Consider the following 20,953-nt stretch of genomic DNA (forward strand, 5'->3'; position numbering starts at 1 on the left):
CATAAACATCTGCTCTTCTGAGATTTTCGTGCACAACTGTGCATAGGGCATACTGAGAATGGTGTAATAACCAGACAACTTCAAGACAACAACAGTTTTGTAGTTGGTAACAGTGCATTGATTCATGAGGTCAGAGAAGAATGGCAAGGATTGTGAAACATGACAAGAGGGTCCCAATCAATCATATCACTGCTGAGCATGCAGTGAACTGCATGCTGTCACCGATTGGGTACAGGAGCAGATGACTATCCCAGGTCCCAATGTTGTCATCTAAGAATAGGAAGATGCAGCTTCAGTGGGCATGTGACCACAAACACTGGATAGCTGACAAGTGGAAAAATGTCACCTGGTCAGACAAGTCCCAGCTTGTAATGTATCATGCTGATGGCAAAACCAGAATATGGTGGCAACAACATGAAGCCATGGAACTTTTCTGCCAAGTAGCGTAGAGAACATTTTCTTGGCACATGTTAGGTTCTCTGATACCAGTTGAACACTGCCTGACTACCACAGCCTATCTTAACATGATGATGTTAAGATAGGCTGTGATGATGTTCATCCATTCATGGCTGCAGTTTACCCATTATGTAATGGGTACTTCCAGCAGGGCAGTGTGTCATGCTACAAAGTATATAGTGTTGAAGTAGTTCAAGGAACACTAAAGTGAGTTTCCTTTACTTCAGTGGCCAGCTCAGTCCCCAGTATGCTGTGCATTATTGAGTACTAAGGTATTTGAATATGAAGTCCTCTGCATCCATATATCAGTAGCCTAGTTGAGAAGTCACTTCATGTCCTTATTTTTATTTTTTTTTATCCTCTACCTGAGTTTGATGATACATCATGATCAAGTAAAGAATAAAAACAAGAATTTAATTGCTTCTCAAGTGTAATATAAGCCATTCTTCTTTTGTCTGTACATAAACAAAATCAATCCAGCAAGACAACTGGAGGTGTCTTGCTGGATTGATTTTAACAAATTTAGAGTCCTTATAAATAAAAATAAATAAAAAACTTTAATAATTCCCTCACTCAGTACTAAGTCCATTGTAACATGTGCAGCTGCTGCCCAACTTCCCTTCGCAGCACCTTGAAACCCACAGAACAAGTTTCTTTTCCTCCTCCTTGCTACTGCCGTACCGTGGAACAGTCTTCCTCCTGACATATTTCCCAAGGAATACAATATCATCATCAAATTCCTGGCATTTACCCTCAAGGGGTGTACAGGAGGAATATAATATACAGGCTTTTAAATCAAATGTAAACAAGTTTCTCCTTTCCCAATATCCATATATGGTACTAACCTACTATAGGGTTCAACATTAAAAATAAATAAATAAATCCCCTTCTACAATACCTTGTCCCTGTGGCAAAAGATCAACGGAGGCATCAGAAAAATTCTGATTAGTCGTGATACTAATAAGTTTCCTGGTTTAGATGGTATCTTGTGCTCCAGAATTAATATCCATTCTTTATAGCTCATATAAGATGTTAAACTCATCTGCATCTATCTAGTATATCTCTAAAATGGAAGATAAAGGTATGCTATCATGCTATTGTCCTATTCCCCTCAACCTCAATACTCTCAGAAGTAATGGAAAAAGATCATCAACATCCTGATTCTTTGCTACCTGGGCCCACTTGGTTAATCACTAATCACCAGTGTAAATTCTGCTATTCTTGTTCTACAGCACACCACCTTTGGACATCTTAGCATGGAAGGAATAATGGAAGACAATGAGTTTTTTCGATGCACTAACCCCCAACAGGTGTTCCCTCAGTTCTCGGGTGAGGATTCTGATGATGAAATCACATTCTTCATCTACATAGAAGAACTGAGAAAGGCTGGAGGATGGACTGATTTTCAGTTACTGGTCTTGCTCCATAGTAAGCTGGTGGGGAAGGCAAAAACCTTCCTATACTCCTGTCCCATTCTAAAAGACACTCTGGAGTATTCAAAGTTTAAAACGGTCCTAATTTCCCAGTTCTCTAAATTAGAAAGTTTGGGGCCTAATTTATGGAAACTCCAGAGGTGCACTCAGAAGGACAGGGAGAGTGTGTCTGATTTTCAGAACAGATTACTAATGGTGGCCAGTACCGTGAGTGTCCACAGTGAATAGAAACCTCATTTGGACTGGCCATCTTCCAGCAGTTCAGACAGGTGGTAAGAACAGAATTAAGGGAGACTGCATTTAATAAGAGGATAACCAACTTGAATGACTGTTACAGTGCGGTCAAAGAACGTGAACAGATGCTTGGGGACATCCATCCTGCATCTTCCCCTGGGTTTGTAAATATGGTCAAGGAAGATTGCAGCTCATTTAAAGGGCTTGAACAAGGTAAGGAATGCAAGAACAAGAAGGAAAATTGTAAGGTGATAAGGGGAAATGAAAGCAATGATAGTCAGGTGATAAATAAATTAACAGAGTCTTTTGCTGAGACAGACAACATCAGATCTATTGTAAGACAGGAAATAGAAATTCTCCAGAAGCCAGTCATGAAGCGTTTAGACAAAGTGATGAAGCAACTGAGAACAATGTCTATAAAGACCCCTGAACCTAGTAGTAATACAACTGAGGAAACCACAAGGGTAATTCGCGAGGAGGTTGAGCGACTACAAAGACCCCTTCTTGACCGACTAGACTCAGTAATACAACTAATAGGAGAAATCACCTCCCAGGAAATAATAGCACCTCCATCAAATCACAGAACGAATGATCAAAGCAATGGAAGAGAGCCTCCCAGGTGTTATAAGTGCAACAGAATTGGGCACTTTGCTCACAATTGTTTCAATGGCAGGAGACGCCTTAATAGAGGTCATAATGAAGAGTTTAGGTCTCACACGTACGCTAATAGGACGTGGAGGAAAGGACAAAGAATAAGAGGGCAGTCCTATGAAATGATGGTGAAGACCAGTGTGCATGGAGAACATTGTAATGCCTTACTTGACACTGGAGCGCAAACCTCCATCATTTCTGAAGACTATTTTAAATTATTAGAACCCTATATTAAGGACAAGATTACTTACCTCAAACAATCCGTGAGAATATTTGGATGTACATCCTCTGCATCTCACGCATCTGAATCCGTAAATCTTAAAGTGTATCTGCCTGAATTCAGAATGTGTGTTTGGCATGAGTTTCTGGTCTTGTCAGGATCTTCCCTCCCACACATAAAACTGATTCTGGGTAATGATTTTTTGATAAGGTGCAACTTTAAGTGTGATTATGCGAAGAAAGAAGTATATCTCCTAGGAAGAAGGCAAGTTATTAAAAAGTGTTTTGAATCAAGATCGCACGAGAAAGGAAGAAACTCACCCACAGACCGATTTTTTAAAGGAAACCTTGAAAACCAGGTTAATAAATCCATAGGTGAGCTAGCAGGTGACAACTTGAGCATGAGGGAGCACACTTTGTCTGCAGAGACAAGCCCTCATGTAAATCATGTATCCTTTATAGTAAGAACATCACAGCGAAATTCTGTTGGCAATAGGAACTTAGATGTAGATGAGATTCAACCTGATGTCTCAGAAGTAAATCACATTAGAGTTAGGAAGGGTAAAAGGAGGAAATCAAGAGGAGCTAGTCTCTGTCATGACAAAAAACTTGGCAGGACCCAATGCATCCAATTCACGAGGTATTTTTTTGATAAACAGAACACCTCTGAGAAGTTGAAAAGGAAAGGAACAAGAATTGAGTTAAATGAAAGGAAGGAATCAAAGGAGGTAGATCATGATATTCATAAACTAAGTGAAGATGGAAACAACCACAGGGGCACATGATACTTCTGCAATCAAAGAAATCCACAATATGAGGAAAGTATAAGGAGCAGGAGATCCTACACAAGGTGCCATTACACGAGACCCCCCCCCCCCCGGTTGAAGTGAGGAAAACCTGAATATCAAAAAAGGAAAAAAGAAAAAAAAATTTCTTGAAAATTTTTCATTTGAAGGGGGGACCTTCATTATACCCTGATAAGTTGGAACATGAGATATTTCATCTTATCATTGTATAACAGAGCGAACACACAATAAGAAACATTATAACATGCTTGTCTCTAGGTATCAAAATACTGCTTTGTAGATATATCAAATATTTCAAACTAAAAGAAAACAAACAGTTATTTATATAATATTTCAATAAGGGACCACTCACTAGTTAGTATAAATAATAGTGGAAGTGTAAGCATTTAACATTTTTGTTAGAGCAATAAGTACTAGAAGTTATAGAATGATTTGCACAAATTGTAAAGGGGATGTAAGTCCAAAGGTCAGGAAGCAGTAACGCGAGGGGAGCGGTTTGCCTCGGGCATTCGCGTGCCAACAACGTACGAAAAACGTAGCGGAGAAGGCTGGACGCTGTGATGTCGACCTACGTGAAAGCGCTAGGTGGACATCACGGAGTGCGAGAATCGCCAGGAACCAAGGCGAAATATAAGGGTCAAGCACCCCCCACACGAGGCTTTTTTTGTTCCTGATCTCCTGGTGTTGGTCTCGCGGTGTCGTGAGTGAGTGAAGGGTGGCAGCGCCACCTCCACTCTGGAGGGTTTTGATAGAGGTATCGCCAGAACTAGAAGGTCGTATCTCCTCGGAAAGAGTAAGCCCGGTCGTCCACAGAAAGCCAGATAGGAACCCATGGATATTTCGATTAAGGAGAGACAGATTCCTGAGGATCTCTTAATGTGATGCAGTTCAAGATAGATAAGTAAACTTTATAGTATTTGTTAACTATGAATGAAAGGATTTGTATCGCGCTGTGAATCTAAGGAAGGGACATTAATAATATTATATAGAATTGAACTGTAGTGATCCTGAGAAAGTTACCGTATATTTACTGTCTCCTACTGTGATCGAATTATGTTATATGTTTAAAGAGGTTATGATAAAGTTCAGAGTAAAGAATTGCTATTAATGACAAGATTGTAAAAGATATGGATGCTATTTTTGAGTGGTTTGATTGAAGCTGAATTAGAAAAGAATTATTGAGATTATTATGCATAATTTAGGTGTTTAATGTTGATAAGATTTATACTGAAAAGATTAACAATAGTCAGTCTGAGTATCCTTGTAAAATTGGAATGTTTTAATGTTTACCTGGCTGTCAGGAATTCTCTTAGATTGAGATTTAAGTTTACATGTTCTGTATGTATATAATTATAGTATCTAATAAACCTTGCTTTTAAATACAATTAAGTCTATATGTGATTTTGGAATCTGATGCACTGCTTATAAAAACTAACACGAGCCTAGGCGGGAAATTAGAAGGAAGAGATTTTGGCCACGTCTGCAAAGGTCAAGGTATCACTTAAATACTATCAAGAGGTCGCCTCTTGATTGATATTATTATTTAATCTAAAAGCGCTAAGTGGCACAGCGAAAAAATAAATTTCTTAGTATTTTACGAAAGGTTGATTTCAGATACTGTGATACTCTGGTATTGGCTTGACCCTGGGGCAATTCCATTTTTATACGGGGGTACCACGTGATACCTGAGAAAGAGTTGAACGAGAATTTGAGTAAAAGAATAAAAGAGTAATCATATTAGAGATAGGGACACAACAATAGTATAACCAAGTGAAAAGTGAAGAATGAATGCCTTCACCTGTATCACACTCAAAATTGCAGACCACTTTCAACATCTTGGTTCTCCAATAAGTATGCAAAAGCAATCCAAGAAAAAAATTCAGCATAACACAAGTGCTGAAAAACCAAATCTTCACATTCTACACTCAACCAATACAACAGTTGTAAAACCATCAACAAATTCAAATCTGACTCTGAAATGCTCCAAATATACTTAGATGTTCGTTGTCTTCTTGGCTATAAGGTTATGGTCACAAGGATAGCAAACATCCAAGTATATCCAAGAGGATTCTAGCAATAACTGTAAGCAACAGCTCCAACCATGTAAATGAAATGGTTTTTGCTGTAGTGGAAGCTTTTATTTCCCACTCCACCTCTGCCAAAGCCTTCTGTTCACTGAATACACAGCATATATTCAATGACAGGTTAAGAACATCAGCTTCTCACTCAGCCTATAGTGCAGCCCAAACAAATGTTAAACGTAAGCAAACAAATGTAAAAAAAAAAAAATCATCGACAGATTCAAAGCACACACTATAATAGTCAAATGTATGCTTTCTGCTCAACTGACAATCGAACCTTCAGGTTCCTCACTAAGGTTATTGGGCACATCACTTATGCCGTGCCTTGTTTACACCTCTCTAGTGGAAACCATCGGGAGGCGACCATGGTGGCATCAACTAGGAATGGGGAACACCTCTAGGCATTAGTCTTTTATCTCCAGTTTTTGTAGAGATGAACAAGGTAAATCCAATACAGTTTTGCAGATGACAGCACATTGCACTTCTCCTTTTCATTTGATAAACGTTACCCTACACCACTTACCTCAACCTACAGAACATCAACCACCACCACCACTGCTGCCAATTCTGATCTCCAAGCCATCCTCCAATGGGGTTCAGATAATCTCCTCAATTTTAATGCTAGTAAAACAGTTGTCGTATTTCTCACAAAAAAAGAGTCATTTTCTCCTGTATTATTTTTTGACAACACTCTAATTTCCAGACAAGATGAGATTTCTCTTCTTGGAATCACCCTGACATCAAGCCTCTCCTGGCATAAACACATCACAACCATTGCATCCTCAACTTCTAAAAAACTAGGATTTCTCTTTTGCCCAAGATGTTACTTCATCTCTGAACAATGGTTAACCTTATACAAATCACAAATCTGCCTAGCTGTTGAATACTGCTCTGACATTTAGAGTGGGGGCCCCTTAAGAGCTCTCTCAAAATGCTTGACTCACAAGGGGAGCCTGGAAAGCTATGATAAACACATTGAACAAAAATGATATTAAAGTAATTGATATAGCCACAAGAAAGAACATATGAGGATATAAGAATATATTCTTATATCTGTTATTTTTCAGAGCAGATGTTTGGATCAGGAGAGGCAGAAACAGTAATCAGGCATTCTAAGTAGAAATATAAGTCAACTCTTTTCTTTTAAGCTTACACGATGATCCGAATACATTTTTGAAATTTATGGAGACAACTACTGTGTTTGAATAAAAACTTTAGTTTAATATAACTAAAATCTACATTCGACGTTTCGACCTTTATGTCATGGTCATCTTCTGGAGCATACAACTATACACAGAAAACAAGCTACATTACAATCAAACTGGTTTGTTAACGATACTGACCAACCGCTACAACAATTGTTGGCCTGACCTCTGGTGGGGAAAAAAAAATTATACATCAACGCTAGAGTCCTATTATTAGTGTTATCTGTTGGTTGTAGAAATACATTGGGCGCAACAACAAGTAACTATCTATATACATATATTAACATCATGATTATACCTGTACATTCCAGCCAGTTGGTATGGAATGGTTTCTAATACTAGTTGAAGATTGGCTAGAGTCCTGACTTATGCTGGATCTTATATATTAGATAGGCTGAATGTGTGCCATCCAGATCCTTGGAATTTTCATGCCATCTTGGTTGTTGATATTTGGATGGTTTATCAAGATTTCGCAGGCTTCCTTGAATTTCCTTTCAAACCAGGAAAGGAAATTCAAGGAAGAATTTTTTTTTTGTGTGGTGTAAAGAGCAGGTGCTTTTCCAGTTGATTTGGTGTAAGGTGTTGAGTGCGTGGTCTGAGAGGCCTGCTTCACCATAATGGTTATATTTAATGTGTCTAATGTGTTCTTTCTTGCGTATAGGAATTGTCATTCCTGTTGCACCAATGTACGGTAAGTTACAGGTGCAGCGGATGCAATAGACTCCAGGATGTGCTAATGGGAGGAGAGGATCCTTAGAGGAGTTGAATATGGTTTTAAGTTTAGTGGGTGGTTTAAAGGTGGCATTGAGGTTATAATGTTGTAGGATTCTGTTGATTTTTTTCTGATAACCCTTTAATGTATGGGATGGCTATGGTTTTACTGTAATCTAGATTCGTTTTTGTTGTTGTTTTATGGAGTATTTTATTAATAGTATTTTTGTTATAGCCATTATTTATGAATGTGTCGCTGATGATTTTTAGTTCTTGTTTCAGGACTTGCTGGTTACAGAATTGTTGTAGATCTGTTTTTAAGGGTGTTAATGACTCCATATTTTTGTTATGGGTGGTGGTATAAATTAGCATGTATGTATTGGCCAGTGTGTGTGTCGGTTTTTGGTAGACCGTGAAGGATAGACTGCCTGAAGGAAGACGTGTGACTAGTCTAGGAACGGGAGCGAATTTTGATTTTCGATTTCGATGGTAAATTGTATGCATTCGTGTTGTTTGTTCAGGTGGCTAAGGAATGTGTTTAGCGTTTGTCGCCAGTGTGGCCAGATCGTGAACACGTCGTCAATGTATCTAAGCCAGACTGTCGGTCTTAGCGTGGCAGAATCAAGAGCCCTTTGCTCAAAGGTTTCCATGTAGAAGTTAGTGATTGGGGTGGGGGGATAGTGGTGAGCCCATGGCTGTACCTTCTTTCTGTAGGTAAAATTTGTTTTGCCACACGAAGTAACCGGACTTTAGTACGTGGGCAAAGAGGGCCGTAATGTCGGGCGGAAATTTGTTCTGTAGTAAGAGAATTGTTTCATTGATGGAGACATTAGTGAAAAGGGCAGAGACATCGAAACTGACTAATAAGTCGTCTTTGTCGAGTGTTATGTTTTTAATTTTGTTTATAAATTGTTGTGTGTTTTTTATGTAGGAGGGGAAATGACCTACCAACTCCTTGAGTGTTGCTGCTAATTTCTAGGCTAAGTGGTAATTGGGAGTGTCTATTCCTTCGACGATTGGTCAAAGGGGCACATTTTGTTTGTGTATTTTTGGGACCCCATATATTCTTGTGGGGCAGGCGTAGTGGGGTTTGAGCTTTTTAACCGTGTCTAGTGGCCAAGAAGTGACGGACTTGAGTAGTTTCTCGGTTTTATCCTTTATCCTTTTTTGGGTTATAATTTACCAGCTTATATGTGTTGTTATCGGCTACTAGTTGATTCATTTGAAACTTCACTTAAAAACAGAGCTACAACAATTTCCTCTAACCAGCAAGCCCTGAAACAAGAACTAAAAATCATCAGCGACACATTCATAAATAATGGCTATAACAAAAACACTATTAATAAAATACTCCATAAAACAACAACAAAAACGAATCTAGATTACAGTAAAACCATAGCCATCCCATACATTAAAGGGTTATCAGAAAAAATCAACAGAATCCTATAACATTATAGCCTCAATGCCACCTTTAACCCACCCACTAAACTTTAAACCATATTCAACTCCTCTAAGGATCCTCTCCTCCCATTAGCACATCCTGGAGTCTGTTGCATCCGCTGCACCTGTAACTTACCGTACATTGGTGCAACAGGAATGACAATCCCTATACGCAAGAAAGAACACATTAGACACATTAAATATAACTATTATGGTGAAGCAGGCCTCTCAGACCACGCACTCAACACCTTACACCAAATCAACTGGAAAAGCACCTGCTCTTTACACCACACAAAAACCTGGTATGAAAGGAAATTCAAGGAAGCCTGCGAAATCTTGATAAACCATCCAAATATCAACAACCAAGATGGCATGAATATTCCAAGGATCTGGATGGCACACATTCAGCCTACCTAATATATAAGATCCAGCATAAGTCAGGACTCTAGCCAATCTTCAACTAGTATTAGAAACCATTCCATACCAACTGGCTGGAATGTACAGGTATAATCATGATGTTAATATATGTATATAGATAGTTACTTGTTGTTGCGCCCAATGTATTTCTACAACTAACAGATAACACTAATAATAGGACTCTAGCGTTGATGTATATATTTTTTTTTTCCACCAGAGGTCAGGCCAACAATTGTTGTAATGGTTGGTCAGTATCATTAACAAACCAATTTGATTGTAGTGTAGCTTGTTTTCTGTGTATAGCTGTATGCTCCAGAAGATGACCTTGACATAAAGGTCGAAACGTGGAATGTAGATTTTAGTTATATTAAACTAAAGTTTTTATTCAAACACAGTAGTTGTCTCCATAAATATCAAAAAATGCATGCCAACTCTTTTGATACTTCCATAGCACCAGAGGACTTGAGATTGATACTGTTTTTCCCAAGGATGTTCTGTTGTAAAGAATACTTCAATGAGGTCATGACTTGAGTTATCAAGAGGAGAGAGAGAGCTGTTATCTTCAGTATATTTAGAAGAACTGTTCAGAATCATTGAACAAATGATAAGGATTATTTGGTATTTTGATTGATAGATGGACAATTTTTGTTCAGCTAACAGGATACTTCAGCATTCTTTCCAGCTTAATAAGTGGAATTAGAAAAGAGAAGCCATTTTAAGTTATAGACATTGAAGTTCCTCAGGAAGATGACTTCACTGTTTGGATATTTGGAATGCAGAAAAACAAAAGTTAAGTACCAGAAAAAAAAGAAAAAAGTGGTTATCAAAACTTGGAAAGCAAACATAGAGTAATGCAAATGAATGGGATAAGGAAATTTTGAGATAAAGCAGATCCCTGAGGAGCATTCTGAAAATCTCTCCATTGTAGTAACTTCTGTACCTAAAGAAACAGTTTGAATTATTATATATTATACTATCCTGTTTCTCAGCATAATCTCCTTGCCATTCAATGCATTTTTCAAAGCCAAGTAAAACTCTTCAGGTTTTCTGAACCATTCTGTTACCTCTACTTTGACCTATTTGTCATTTTTAGAATTAGATGTGTTTGCAATCAAGAAATAACAGAAGTCAGATTAAACCAAGTCCAGGATGTAGGTGGGATGTTTCTTGAGATCTTGGAATGTACCCTAGACCTTGAGAAAGTTGAAACTTCGAGTTAATTATATATTCGTCACCATTGCTTTAGTAACTTGATAATGCAAAGCAGCTCATGAGCATGTTCACTTCACGTCTATAAGGATATTCATTTTGAAATTGATGAACAATCCAAAGAGTTTTACTGTGTTTTGAAACACCTGCTACGTGGTGGAGAAAATATATTGAAGGGAAGGAGATTATATTGAGAAATAGTATGCAAACTATCTCTTTTTTTTTTCTTCTTTCACTGACATATCTCTTTTAGGCAAGGAGTTGTCATGATTGAGTTATTATTTTTGGAATTGCTTTCATAAAAGGACATTTTGAATTTGCGGGTGAGGTCCTCTTCTTCATTGGATGTCAGATCTAACAAATGCAGACATACTATCCTTGTTGATGGAAGATAACATAGCATACTTGGTATACTGATATCTCCAAAGCTTTTGACCGAGTTTGGCACAAAGGCTTGCTAAGCAAACTCCCATCATTTGGGTTGTCTCAGGACTTCTGCAGTTGGATTGCCAACTTTCTATCTGGAAGCACATTATGTGTGATGTTGGGTGGTATTTTAACCTCTCACCATTCAAATGCCAGGGTTCCATGAGGTTCTGTTCTCACCAACCGTTCTATACATCAGTGACCTACTTCAGTTGACCTCCAACGCAATACACAGTTTTGCAGATGACAGCACATTGCACTCCTCCCTTAGGTGATCCTAATCACCTAAAAATTATGTGATTAGGATCACCTGAATTTTAGAGAGGCCTTTACTTAAACACCTGTCTCTGAAGAGAACCAACTATTTCGAAACTGCTGTCAGGCCAGTGAAACCTTATCAGAAATGGACTAATTAGAAAGTGAATATATGAACGTTATAAGCAGTTATATTGCTGTTTCTTTGTTATCAATGCATGAATGGTTATACCTGTAAATAAATATGAATAATTTCTTTTTCACATTAAGTTTTCCTTTTTGATGTCCAGTGTTAGTAATATGAATGATATCTACAGTGTTTTGTATCATATAGGACAATATCGATGTAGGTACTGACACACATATGATTCATCTTGTAAACAGGCAACATTGACTTATCATCATCAAATTCCTGCCATGTACCCTCAAGGGGTGTACAGGATATGACAGTACTACATGAAAAAATTACATCATTACTAACTTCCTATCTACAATTTTCCTCCAAATCAGTCTGTTACTTGTCAAGACTCCAAAATTATCAGATCTTATATTTCTATCGTCTAAGGCACTTTGTACTGTATCAATCCACCTATATCTTGGTCTTCCTCTGGGTTGTTTTCCTGCCAACCTGGCAGAGAACACGTGTTTTGCTAATCTTTCCTCTCCCATTCTATTTAAGTGACCATACCACCTGAGATTAGCTCTGCTAACGCATTCCTGGATGCTGACAGTGTCAAGTTCTTTCCTAATATCCTCATTTTTAATATGATATTGCCATTGATGCCATCTGTTCACGCCTCTAATCTTTCTCAGGACTCTCATATCTGCAGTCTCTACTCTTTGGTCAAGTGTTTTACTTCTGACCCAGCTCTCAGATCCATAAGTTAAAACTGGTTCGAACACTGTCTTGTATACAGCTAATTTAGTGTTCTGACTAATTTCTCTCTTATTCCATATGAATTTATTCAATTGACTTCCCACCATACCAGCTTTGCTGATTCTGTTGTCTATTTCTATATTTAATTTACCATCTTCAGTAAAAATCGTGCCTAAGTAGCAGAAATGTTTTACTTGTTCCACAGGTTCTCCATTCACAACACAGTTGACATTTTCAATGATTCTGCCTATTTTCATTGTCTTTGTCTTTTTATTGCTGACCTTCATACCATATCTATTACAACAACTATTCAATTTAGTCAGATAATCTTGCAGACTTGTAGCGGATTTATTTAGAAGTATAACATCATCCGCATAAAGCAAAGAGCCGATATTAACATCTCCAATTTTGATATCATGTTTAATACCACTTTCCTTCATAATGTGATCCATATAGATAATGAATAACAGAGGGGATAATGTACATCCTTGTCTCACACCAGATTTAACATTAAACCATCTTCCTGTACTTCCTTCAATTCTAACTGCTGACTTCCAACTCAAATAAAGACTTAGTATTGCTTGATATAATGCCCCATTGACACCATATAACTGCAGCGTATTGAATAGCTTCTCTCTTGGCACCTTGTCATATGCCTTTTCCAAATCGACAAAACTTAAATACAGATCTTTGTTATATTCCCATGCTTTCTCGACTATTTGCCGTAAAGTGAAGATCTGATCCTGGCAGCCTCTATTTGGCCTGAATCCAGCATGTTCTTCACCAAGCTTTTCTTCCACAATTCTTCTCAACCGTTTCTCAAGTATACTTGCATAGATCTTGCCAGGAACACTCAGTAGGGAAATACCTCTATAATTCTCACATTCAGTTTTATTTCCCTTTTTATATACTGGTACTATGAGAGCTCTACTCCAATCATCAGGAATTCGTCCCTCTGTCCAGGCTTTCTGAACTATGCAGTGCAGCCACTGTAAGACCTTTATACCACCATAGTTCAGCATTTCTGGTCGAATATCATCTACTCCTGCTGCCTTTCCACATTTCAAGCCTTTAATGGCTTTTTCTACTTCAAGTATGGATATGTATTCCTGACTGCATGCCTGGTCAGTATTTTTTACCACTGTGCTGTCATCACTGCTTGTTTCATTTAGCAGTTTTTCAAAGTAATTACTCCATACTTCAAGGATATCTTTTTCTCCTGTTTTCATGTCACCTTGATCATCTCTAACTCCTTTTACAGCACTCTTTCCTCCATTCCTAAGCTTCTTCAACAACCTCCAGAATATTTTGCCACCTTCTTGATATTTATTTTCTATATTCTTGCCAAAGTCCTCCCATGACTTTTGTTTAGCTAGTTTTACACACTGTTTAGCTTTCTTACATTTGTCTCTGTATTCTGTAAGAGTAAAAGCTGACTTATTTGCCAGGAACTTTTGATATGCTTTCTTCTTTTCCTTCACTGCCTCTTTAACTTCCTGTGTCCACCAGGGAGTTCTGATTTTTTTATCCTTGCACATAACCTCACCACATGCCTCTCTGGCAGAATCAATCAATGTTTTCTTCAGAGTTTGCCACTGAATCTCCAAGGTTTGATTCCTGTTCTCAAACTCTTTCATTTTATTTTCAATAATCTTTCTGTATTTTAGTCTACAGTTCACATCTGAGAGCTGTTCAACTTTTATTCGCTTTAAAACTTTCTTACATATTATTCTTTTCAATATGAAATTCAATTTTATCCTGCTCAAGAGTAAATAGTGATCACTTCCAATTTCAAATCCTCTGTACACTCTGGTGTCCTGCATTAGGGAGAAAATATCACTATCAACAATAACATAGTCAGTGAGACTTTTCTTATTCTTAGCCTCTTCTCTCCATGTGAATTTGTGCATATTTTTATGTTGGAACATGGTGTTAGTAATAACCAGTACATGTCCTGAGCAGAAATCCAACAGATATTTGCCATTATTATTAGCTTTGCTCTTTTCTCCAAATTTTCCCAAAATATTTTTGTATGTCTCACAATCATTTCCTACTCTGCTATTTAGATCCCCAACAAGGACCAACTTTTCCTTTTTCATTGTGTCAGTTGCTTTTTCTAAAGCGTCAAAAAATTCCTCCACTTCTACCTTAGTAGAACCTTCTGTGGGACCATAGGCACAAATAAGTCTCATTGTCCAGTTCCCCATTCTTATATTTGCCCACATTACTCTACTTGAGACTGACTGCCATTCAAGAAGATTAGCCTCGTATTTTGTGTTGAATACTATGGCTACTCCTTCTTTTCATTGATTGTCATTGCCTGAATATAACATTTTGTATATATTGCTCAGAAAGATCTCACCAGTTTTGGTCTTTTTTGTTTCAGTCACCCCTATTATGTCAATCTGGTACTTATCTAATTCTTCAGCTAGCTCCATTTCTTTGCCATTCAGGCTTCTTATGTTGATAGTACTTTAACTCTGGTGATGTTGAGTTGGTGTGTGCTTTCAGATTTGTTCCAGTGGCTGACTTTTCGCTGTTCACCCTGGTTCTCTGGCGAAAACAACGGGGGCCTTCTTTAACTGGTCGATGCCCCAGCCGGCATGAAATATTGTCATGTTGTACCATCATTTTCTATATTGGTTTAAGCCAATAAGAATACAATTTAGTCAGCTAAATCCAAAATTGCCAGCCCATCCTCGTTCATTCAGTATCCAGGTAGATACCCAAGAGGGTGCACCATGAGAAGGTGAGGATTGGACATTAGGTCAGAAGCCCTGGTCGGTTCTCCGCATTCCTTTAAAGGCTATGTGGAGGTCTCCTCTCAGTTATACAGCTTTGACTCTTAAGCACCCCAACATTGACTTATGGTATTGATAAATACAGTACAGTACTGTCAGTGCATTTTCACTTTCTTGTGATTTTCTTTAATAACATTTTTCTTTTCTCTAATTTACTTTATTGTAAGAATATAATATATAATACATACATAATATATAAAATATGTGTTAATTGACTGTTTATGTTATTGGTAATGCTTTTTGTCAACAGTAGGCTATTAGTAGTTAAGTTTTTGGGAAGTCAAAAGTTATAGCAGATTTTTTAACAATGCTGATGATGGCAGCTCCTGCATTGTTCAAGGGTTACTTGTATGTAAAGCAGACAGTAGTTGTTACCAGTTGAGATTTGTTAGAAATACAATATTAAGTTGGATTTGGATGACTGCAAGTGAGTTTACGCATTGCTTATATGAATTGAATAGATGTGGAAGTATTTTTTGTATGTATTATAATTTTTTTTTCTGTTTTTTTTTTTATGGGGATATTTTTTTTTAGTAATGCTTTCTTATGAGAGATTTGTTCTGATCTGCAAAGTAATTTTGTTTTCTCATGTTACTTTTCAACATCAGTGGGAGAAAAAAAGTTAAATATTAGTAATTTTATTTTAAATGAAAAACTCATGAATATGTTGCCCACATAGAGTGAACTCAGTCTTGTCCATGAGTAGCCCCAGCACATATTGTCATATTGGAACTATCTCCAGACACAATCAAACATATCAAGAGGATTATTTACTAACTGGTCAACAATCTTTCTAATTTAATACCATCAGGTTTGATTTTGCACCTGTGGAATTACTTTATCGCTGTTCCCTTGAATGGAGGTGTTTGGTGCTTGAATAATGTCATCTGTACTGCATTTAAGAATGGGGAAGGGGATCACACAAAACCAAAGAATCTGCTCTGGTCTTCTGTGAATAAAAAAAATCATCATTCACCTACAACTTTAGTTCATATTTTCTCCAGTTGGGGAAGGCATGCATTTACAAATCTAATCACATATGTAATAATAGTCCATACTGGAAAATCACTGGGGCTGGTTAGAAGAGACTCTTTTCATATCACCTGCCCATTAGTAGTCCATATTGAGGTCAGCACACATTTGAACATTTGGATAGATTCTTATTTAAATATTAGTTTAAATATTGTTAAAATATTAGTTACTGTTAGTTGGCTCTGATTCTGAATTTGTTTGTTTTCCTGTTTATTCAGGATAAAAAGAAGTCTGAAAAGAAAGAAGAAAAGAAAGACAGAAAAGTTAATTTCTTTTGTGATTATTTTTGAATTTAGTAGTATAGAAATAAATTTTTTTATCATATAAAAACTGATGCAGAACTTCAGTATTCCATGTCACATTTTGTGTTATATTTACTGCTTCAGAACAGTATTGTTCATACTACGTTGCATTGCAATTATAACTCCTGCTTGCAGAAACCAAAATCATTAAGCATTTTCTTACTTGTCATTTGTTACTTCCAAGAAACAATATCTTAAAAAGAAATGGGGGAAAAAAAAAGATAAACCTTATAAACTCAAGAAATTATACAAGCATGTCCATAGTTGGCTTTCAGAAATCTGTGCCTAAGCAAGATTCAAGCTTGCAGCCTTTGCAGTAATAAGCAATAATTTCTGCCAGGATTTCTGAGGCTAGCATTCTTCTGTATTACATCATTGATATAATTGGTGTACCATTCTATTTTGTCATGTTGTAGTTTCATAGATTTTGTGCTGCACATATTTTCATTCACTTCCCTTGAATTTCCATTTGATTAAAGTAACTTAATTTTAATTAAGTTTGCTTTAATTAATTATTCTACTTATGTAATATGTATGTACTTATGATTTGAATTCAGGTCAGTTGTGAAGACTGAAATTAGTAATCATGCTCCAGTTTTTTTTAACAGTTTATTTCTGACTTAAAAAAGTAATCCTAAATATAACATAAACATTTGCAGCTGTTTCTTGTTTATGTTTCATGACATCTGGCAGAAATCATTACTTGTTACTTTAAAGGCTGTGAGCTTGAAGAGAAAATTATTATTTTATTTTATTTTTTTATTTTTTAGCTCCAGAAAATCATCTCCTTATTTAGCTCTTTTGTCAAATTGTGCAAAAGTTCCACTTTTCATCCATTCATAACCATAAATTCACTCTGGTTATGAATTTTGGCATGCTGATTATAACTATATGATTATCTTGCGTTTTTTTTTTTTTTTTCAGAAATCTGCGTGAATAGCATGTTAAATTAGCTCATATTATGTGAATAGTTCTGGTGTAAATATGGCTGGCTGAGGAATGTTCATAAAAGATCAAACAGAATTTTGTGAGTCCACGCGGTTAGCTGAGTGGCTATGAGCTTCGCAACCATATGCCTGGGAAAGGAGTGTCCTAGGTTCGATTCCCATCACCGACGTGAGGAGCTTAGGATCTTTCTCAGACATAGCCAAGTTAACTGGTCTTGGGCATGGAGTGCAGGGTTTTTCATCACATAAGCAGGCAAACCAGCCTTGAGAACTCAATGCTTCTACAGACATAGGATACATCGGGAGGCATAGGACTAACTACCTTATCCTTGTGTACTATTGCGGTTAAATGAATAGAAAACCCTCAACACCGCAAGGTAAAAGAGGAGTAAAGGAAGAGAGAAGAGAAGACAGACTTTTGTTACAGATGAGAAGATGTGTTGAACAAATCTATGATGGGGGGGGGGGATCATGCCACCAATTGAAATAAAATTGGATTTGTTGAAAATGTATTTATGCTCTTGAAAGTCATGGATATATATCAAGCAACAGAAACCGTGAGTCAAAAAAAAAAATATTTATTTGAGGAGTAAATTACTAACAACATGCGCAACTAAAATTAAAGAACATATATTTATTGACTACGACTATGGCGAATTATGATTCCAATTTGCAAATCATAATGGAACAGCAGTTACAAGGGAAATGAATTCCCTTATGATGGCTTGTTATCGAAACTCCAGAAGGTATTTTTATTGGCTTACAAATATGGAAAATTATTATGATTCCAGTTTGGACAACAAACCATGTCAGGTTTGGCCTTTTTGGACTGCCTGTAAAGTTGAGTCTGACACTTCCATGAGAATGAAATGTTAAGGTGCATTTCCTTAATTCTCATCTGTATTTTTTTTCCTAACTACCTTGGGCACAGTAAGCAATGAACATGGTGAATAGTTCTATCAGGATCATGGTCTCATGGCAAAATGACTACAAGGAAATGGAATTTGATTATGCTGGCTAAGTATCTCTGGCTTCTTAGAGAAACTCCAGAAGTTCCTCACAAATCAAAATTCATTTTTTTTAATTACCTATTATAATAAGTATGCTTTAGTTAAATACTAACACTAGGAAATAACATTTTATCTGTGTATAAAGTTTTCATTTTTTTAGTTATTTTTACTTTACTTTTCCAAACGTGATAAGCGATACAGAAATTCTAAAATCAGATTTGAATTTATCACATCAGTTAAATTTATAAAAATCCCCATACATTAGTGTATATATATATGTGTGTGTGTGTGTGTGTGTGTGTGTGTGTGTGTGTGTGTGTGTGTGGAAGGGAGTTGTATATTTTTACTTTTACTTTCTCTCTCACACACTCTGAGTTGTTTAAAACCATTAAATTCAAAATAAAAGGAAGACTAACTAAACTCAAAATCTAACTTGCACACAGGTTCGTATCCTAGGATATCTCATATTTAACTTACTCTCTTAATTTATTTTTATTTTTGTTTATTATTTTTTTTATGGGGAACCCATCCACAGGAGTTGGTCAACCTATAGTATGCTAGTACCATGGATTGGCAAGAAGGAACTTGTTCACAATTTATCTTGAAAAGCTGTTGGTTGTATTCCTTGGGAAATATATAAGGTGGTAGCAGTGGAAAGGATGAATGACGAGGAGGAGGAAAAATTTGTTCTTTGTTCTGTGAGGGGGGGGTATTGGTTAGTTACTGCACGTTTGAACTGATTTGACAGAGATTGGGGGTATTATTGATGCTAATTCTGATGAACAGTAACTGTAGAAGTATTTGTAGACGATGCAAGCAGTAGAAACTGAGCATTTGTGTGGAAGGTCAGTGAAGTGTATCAGTGAGTAGAGGATCATTGATCAGTCTGACTGCCCTTTTCTGTACAGAGCCTAGTATCTTTAGAGCTCTTGGAGACACTACCCAAGCTATGAAAGCAATATTCAATGGTCAGATGGATTTGTGATTTGTATAAAGTTATGAGGTGTTTGGAGTTAAAGTAACACTTTGAGCAAAAAAGAAAACCTAATTTTTTTTGAGTCAGAGGAGGCAATATTTGTAATATGTTTGTGCCAATGGAGATTTGAGGTTATTGTTATCCCAAGAAGATAAAATACATCATGCATGGGGACTTGGATGTTGTCAAAAGTAAGACCAGAAGAGAGGGTTTTTGTTGTGTGATTTAAGACAGAGTTGTCTTTTGTTTGCATTGAAATTGCCCAGATTATCCAAACCCCAATGATGAATGTTTTGGAGATCTGTATTTAAGTTGTAGTGGTTAGGTTCTGGAGATTGTGGTGATTTGTGCATTGCTAGGTTTGTCAAATCAAAGGGAGGAATGCAATGTGCTGTCATGAGCAAAACTATGTATTGGGTTTGCAGTCTGCTGGAGTAAGTCATTTATATATATAGAAGGAATAGTGTGGGTGAGAGAATAGAGCTTGTGGAACCCCTGCAATGGTTGTATATTTAGAAGATAAGTGACCATCCACCATCACCTGAAATAAGCGTCCAGTCAAAAAGGTGGCAGTTTAAGTGCAGAAAGTTTAAGTCAGGAGGTAGATGAAATGATGGGAGTTTGCTTAGCAGGCCTTTGTGCCAAACCCAGTCAAAAGCTTTGGGGATATCAAGGACAACCACTTGGGACTCACCAAACTTTTTCCATATTATTTGTCCAAAATATGGATGACATAAGTGAGTAGATCACCTGTTGACCAACAGTAACAGAACCCATATTGGTGGTCATTTATTAGCTGGGAGTCTTTGAGATTGATATCTGCTGGGTGTTGATAGCTCTTTCCATTTCTTTGGAAACAACTAGAGTAAGAGAAATTGGATGGTAGTTTGAGGGTATTGATTTGTCTCCTTATTAACATCAAATTTACAAAATTCCCCATATACCTCCTGTTCACTTACAGTCAGTCTCTCCTCCTTTCCTTCCATTGCTCTCAAATTCTATATGATGTCACATTCAAAAATGAAACAGTGCATCTGTGAGATAGCGGTTGATAGTGAGTCACTGAAGGAGGAATCATCTATCAGCCAAATCACTCTCCTCTAGACAGCATCAAGAATTTTTAAAAATGTTTTAGGTGTGCCGTCCCAAATATGTGAACAGTATTTCTAAAGATGGACAGATTTAGCATTTGTACAGAGTTAAGAGCTGGGCGGGTGGAAACTAACAACGTGTGACCTTGAACAGAAAAGAATGCTTAGTTTTTAGGGGATTGTGTTAGCTGTTGATGTAATGTGCTTATGTCAGAAGAAGTTGGAATAATCTATAACTGTAAATATCAGTCTAAGGAGAAAAAGAGACCTACTTTTGCCTGAATGATTTGTATATACCAAGATGGATAAGGGTAAATGAGCTGAGATCCCTTTTGTGAGGAAAAAAAAAAGGGTCTGCATTTTGGTAGCATTGA

General features: G+C 37.0%; 1 protein-coding gene across 4 annotated transcripts in view; it reads left to right on the forward strand.

Moving 5' to 3' along the window:
• LOC150096338 (cell division cycle and apoptosis regulator protein 1-like) overlaps positions 1–20,953 on the forward strand; it is a 557,664-nt gene that overhangs the window by 438,491 nt on the left and 98,220 nt on the right. For all 4 annotated transcript variants that reach the window (XM_090408838.1, XM_090408841.1, XM_090408840.1 and 1 more), the window contains exon 17: positions 16,472–16,516. In XM_090408838.1, coding sequence (XP_090264964.1) covers positions 16,472–16,516 — 45 coding nt within the window. The remainder of the gene's footprint in view (positions 1–16,471; positions 16,517–20,953) is intronic.

Source organism: Typopeltis vanoorti, chromosome 19 (genome assembly GCF_054136105.1).
Source record: "Typopeltis vanoorti isolate ZY-2024b chromosome 19, IOZ_Tvanoo_1.0, whole genome shotgun sequence".
Lineage (NCBI taxonomy): Eukaryota > Metazoa > Arthropoda > Arachnida > Uropygi > Thelyphonidae > Typopeltis > Typopeltis vanoorti.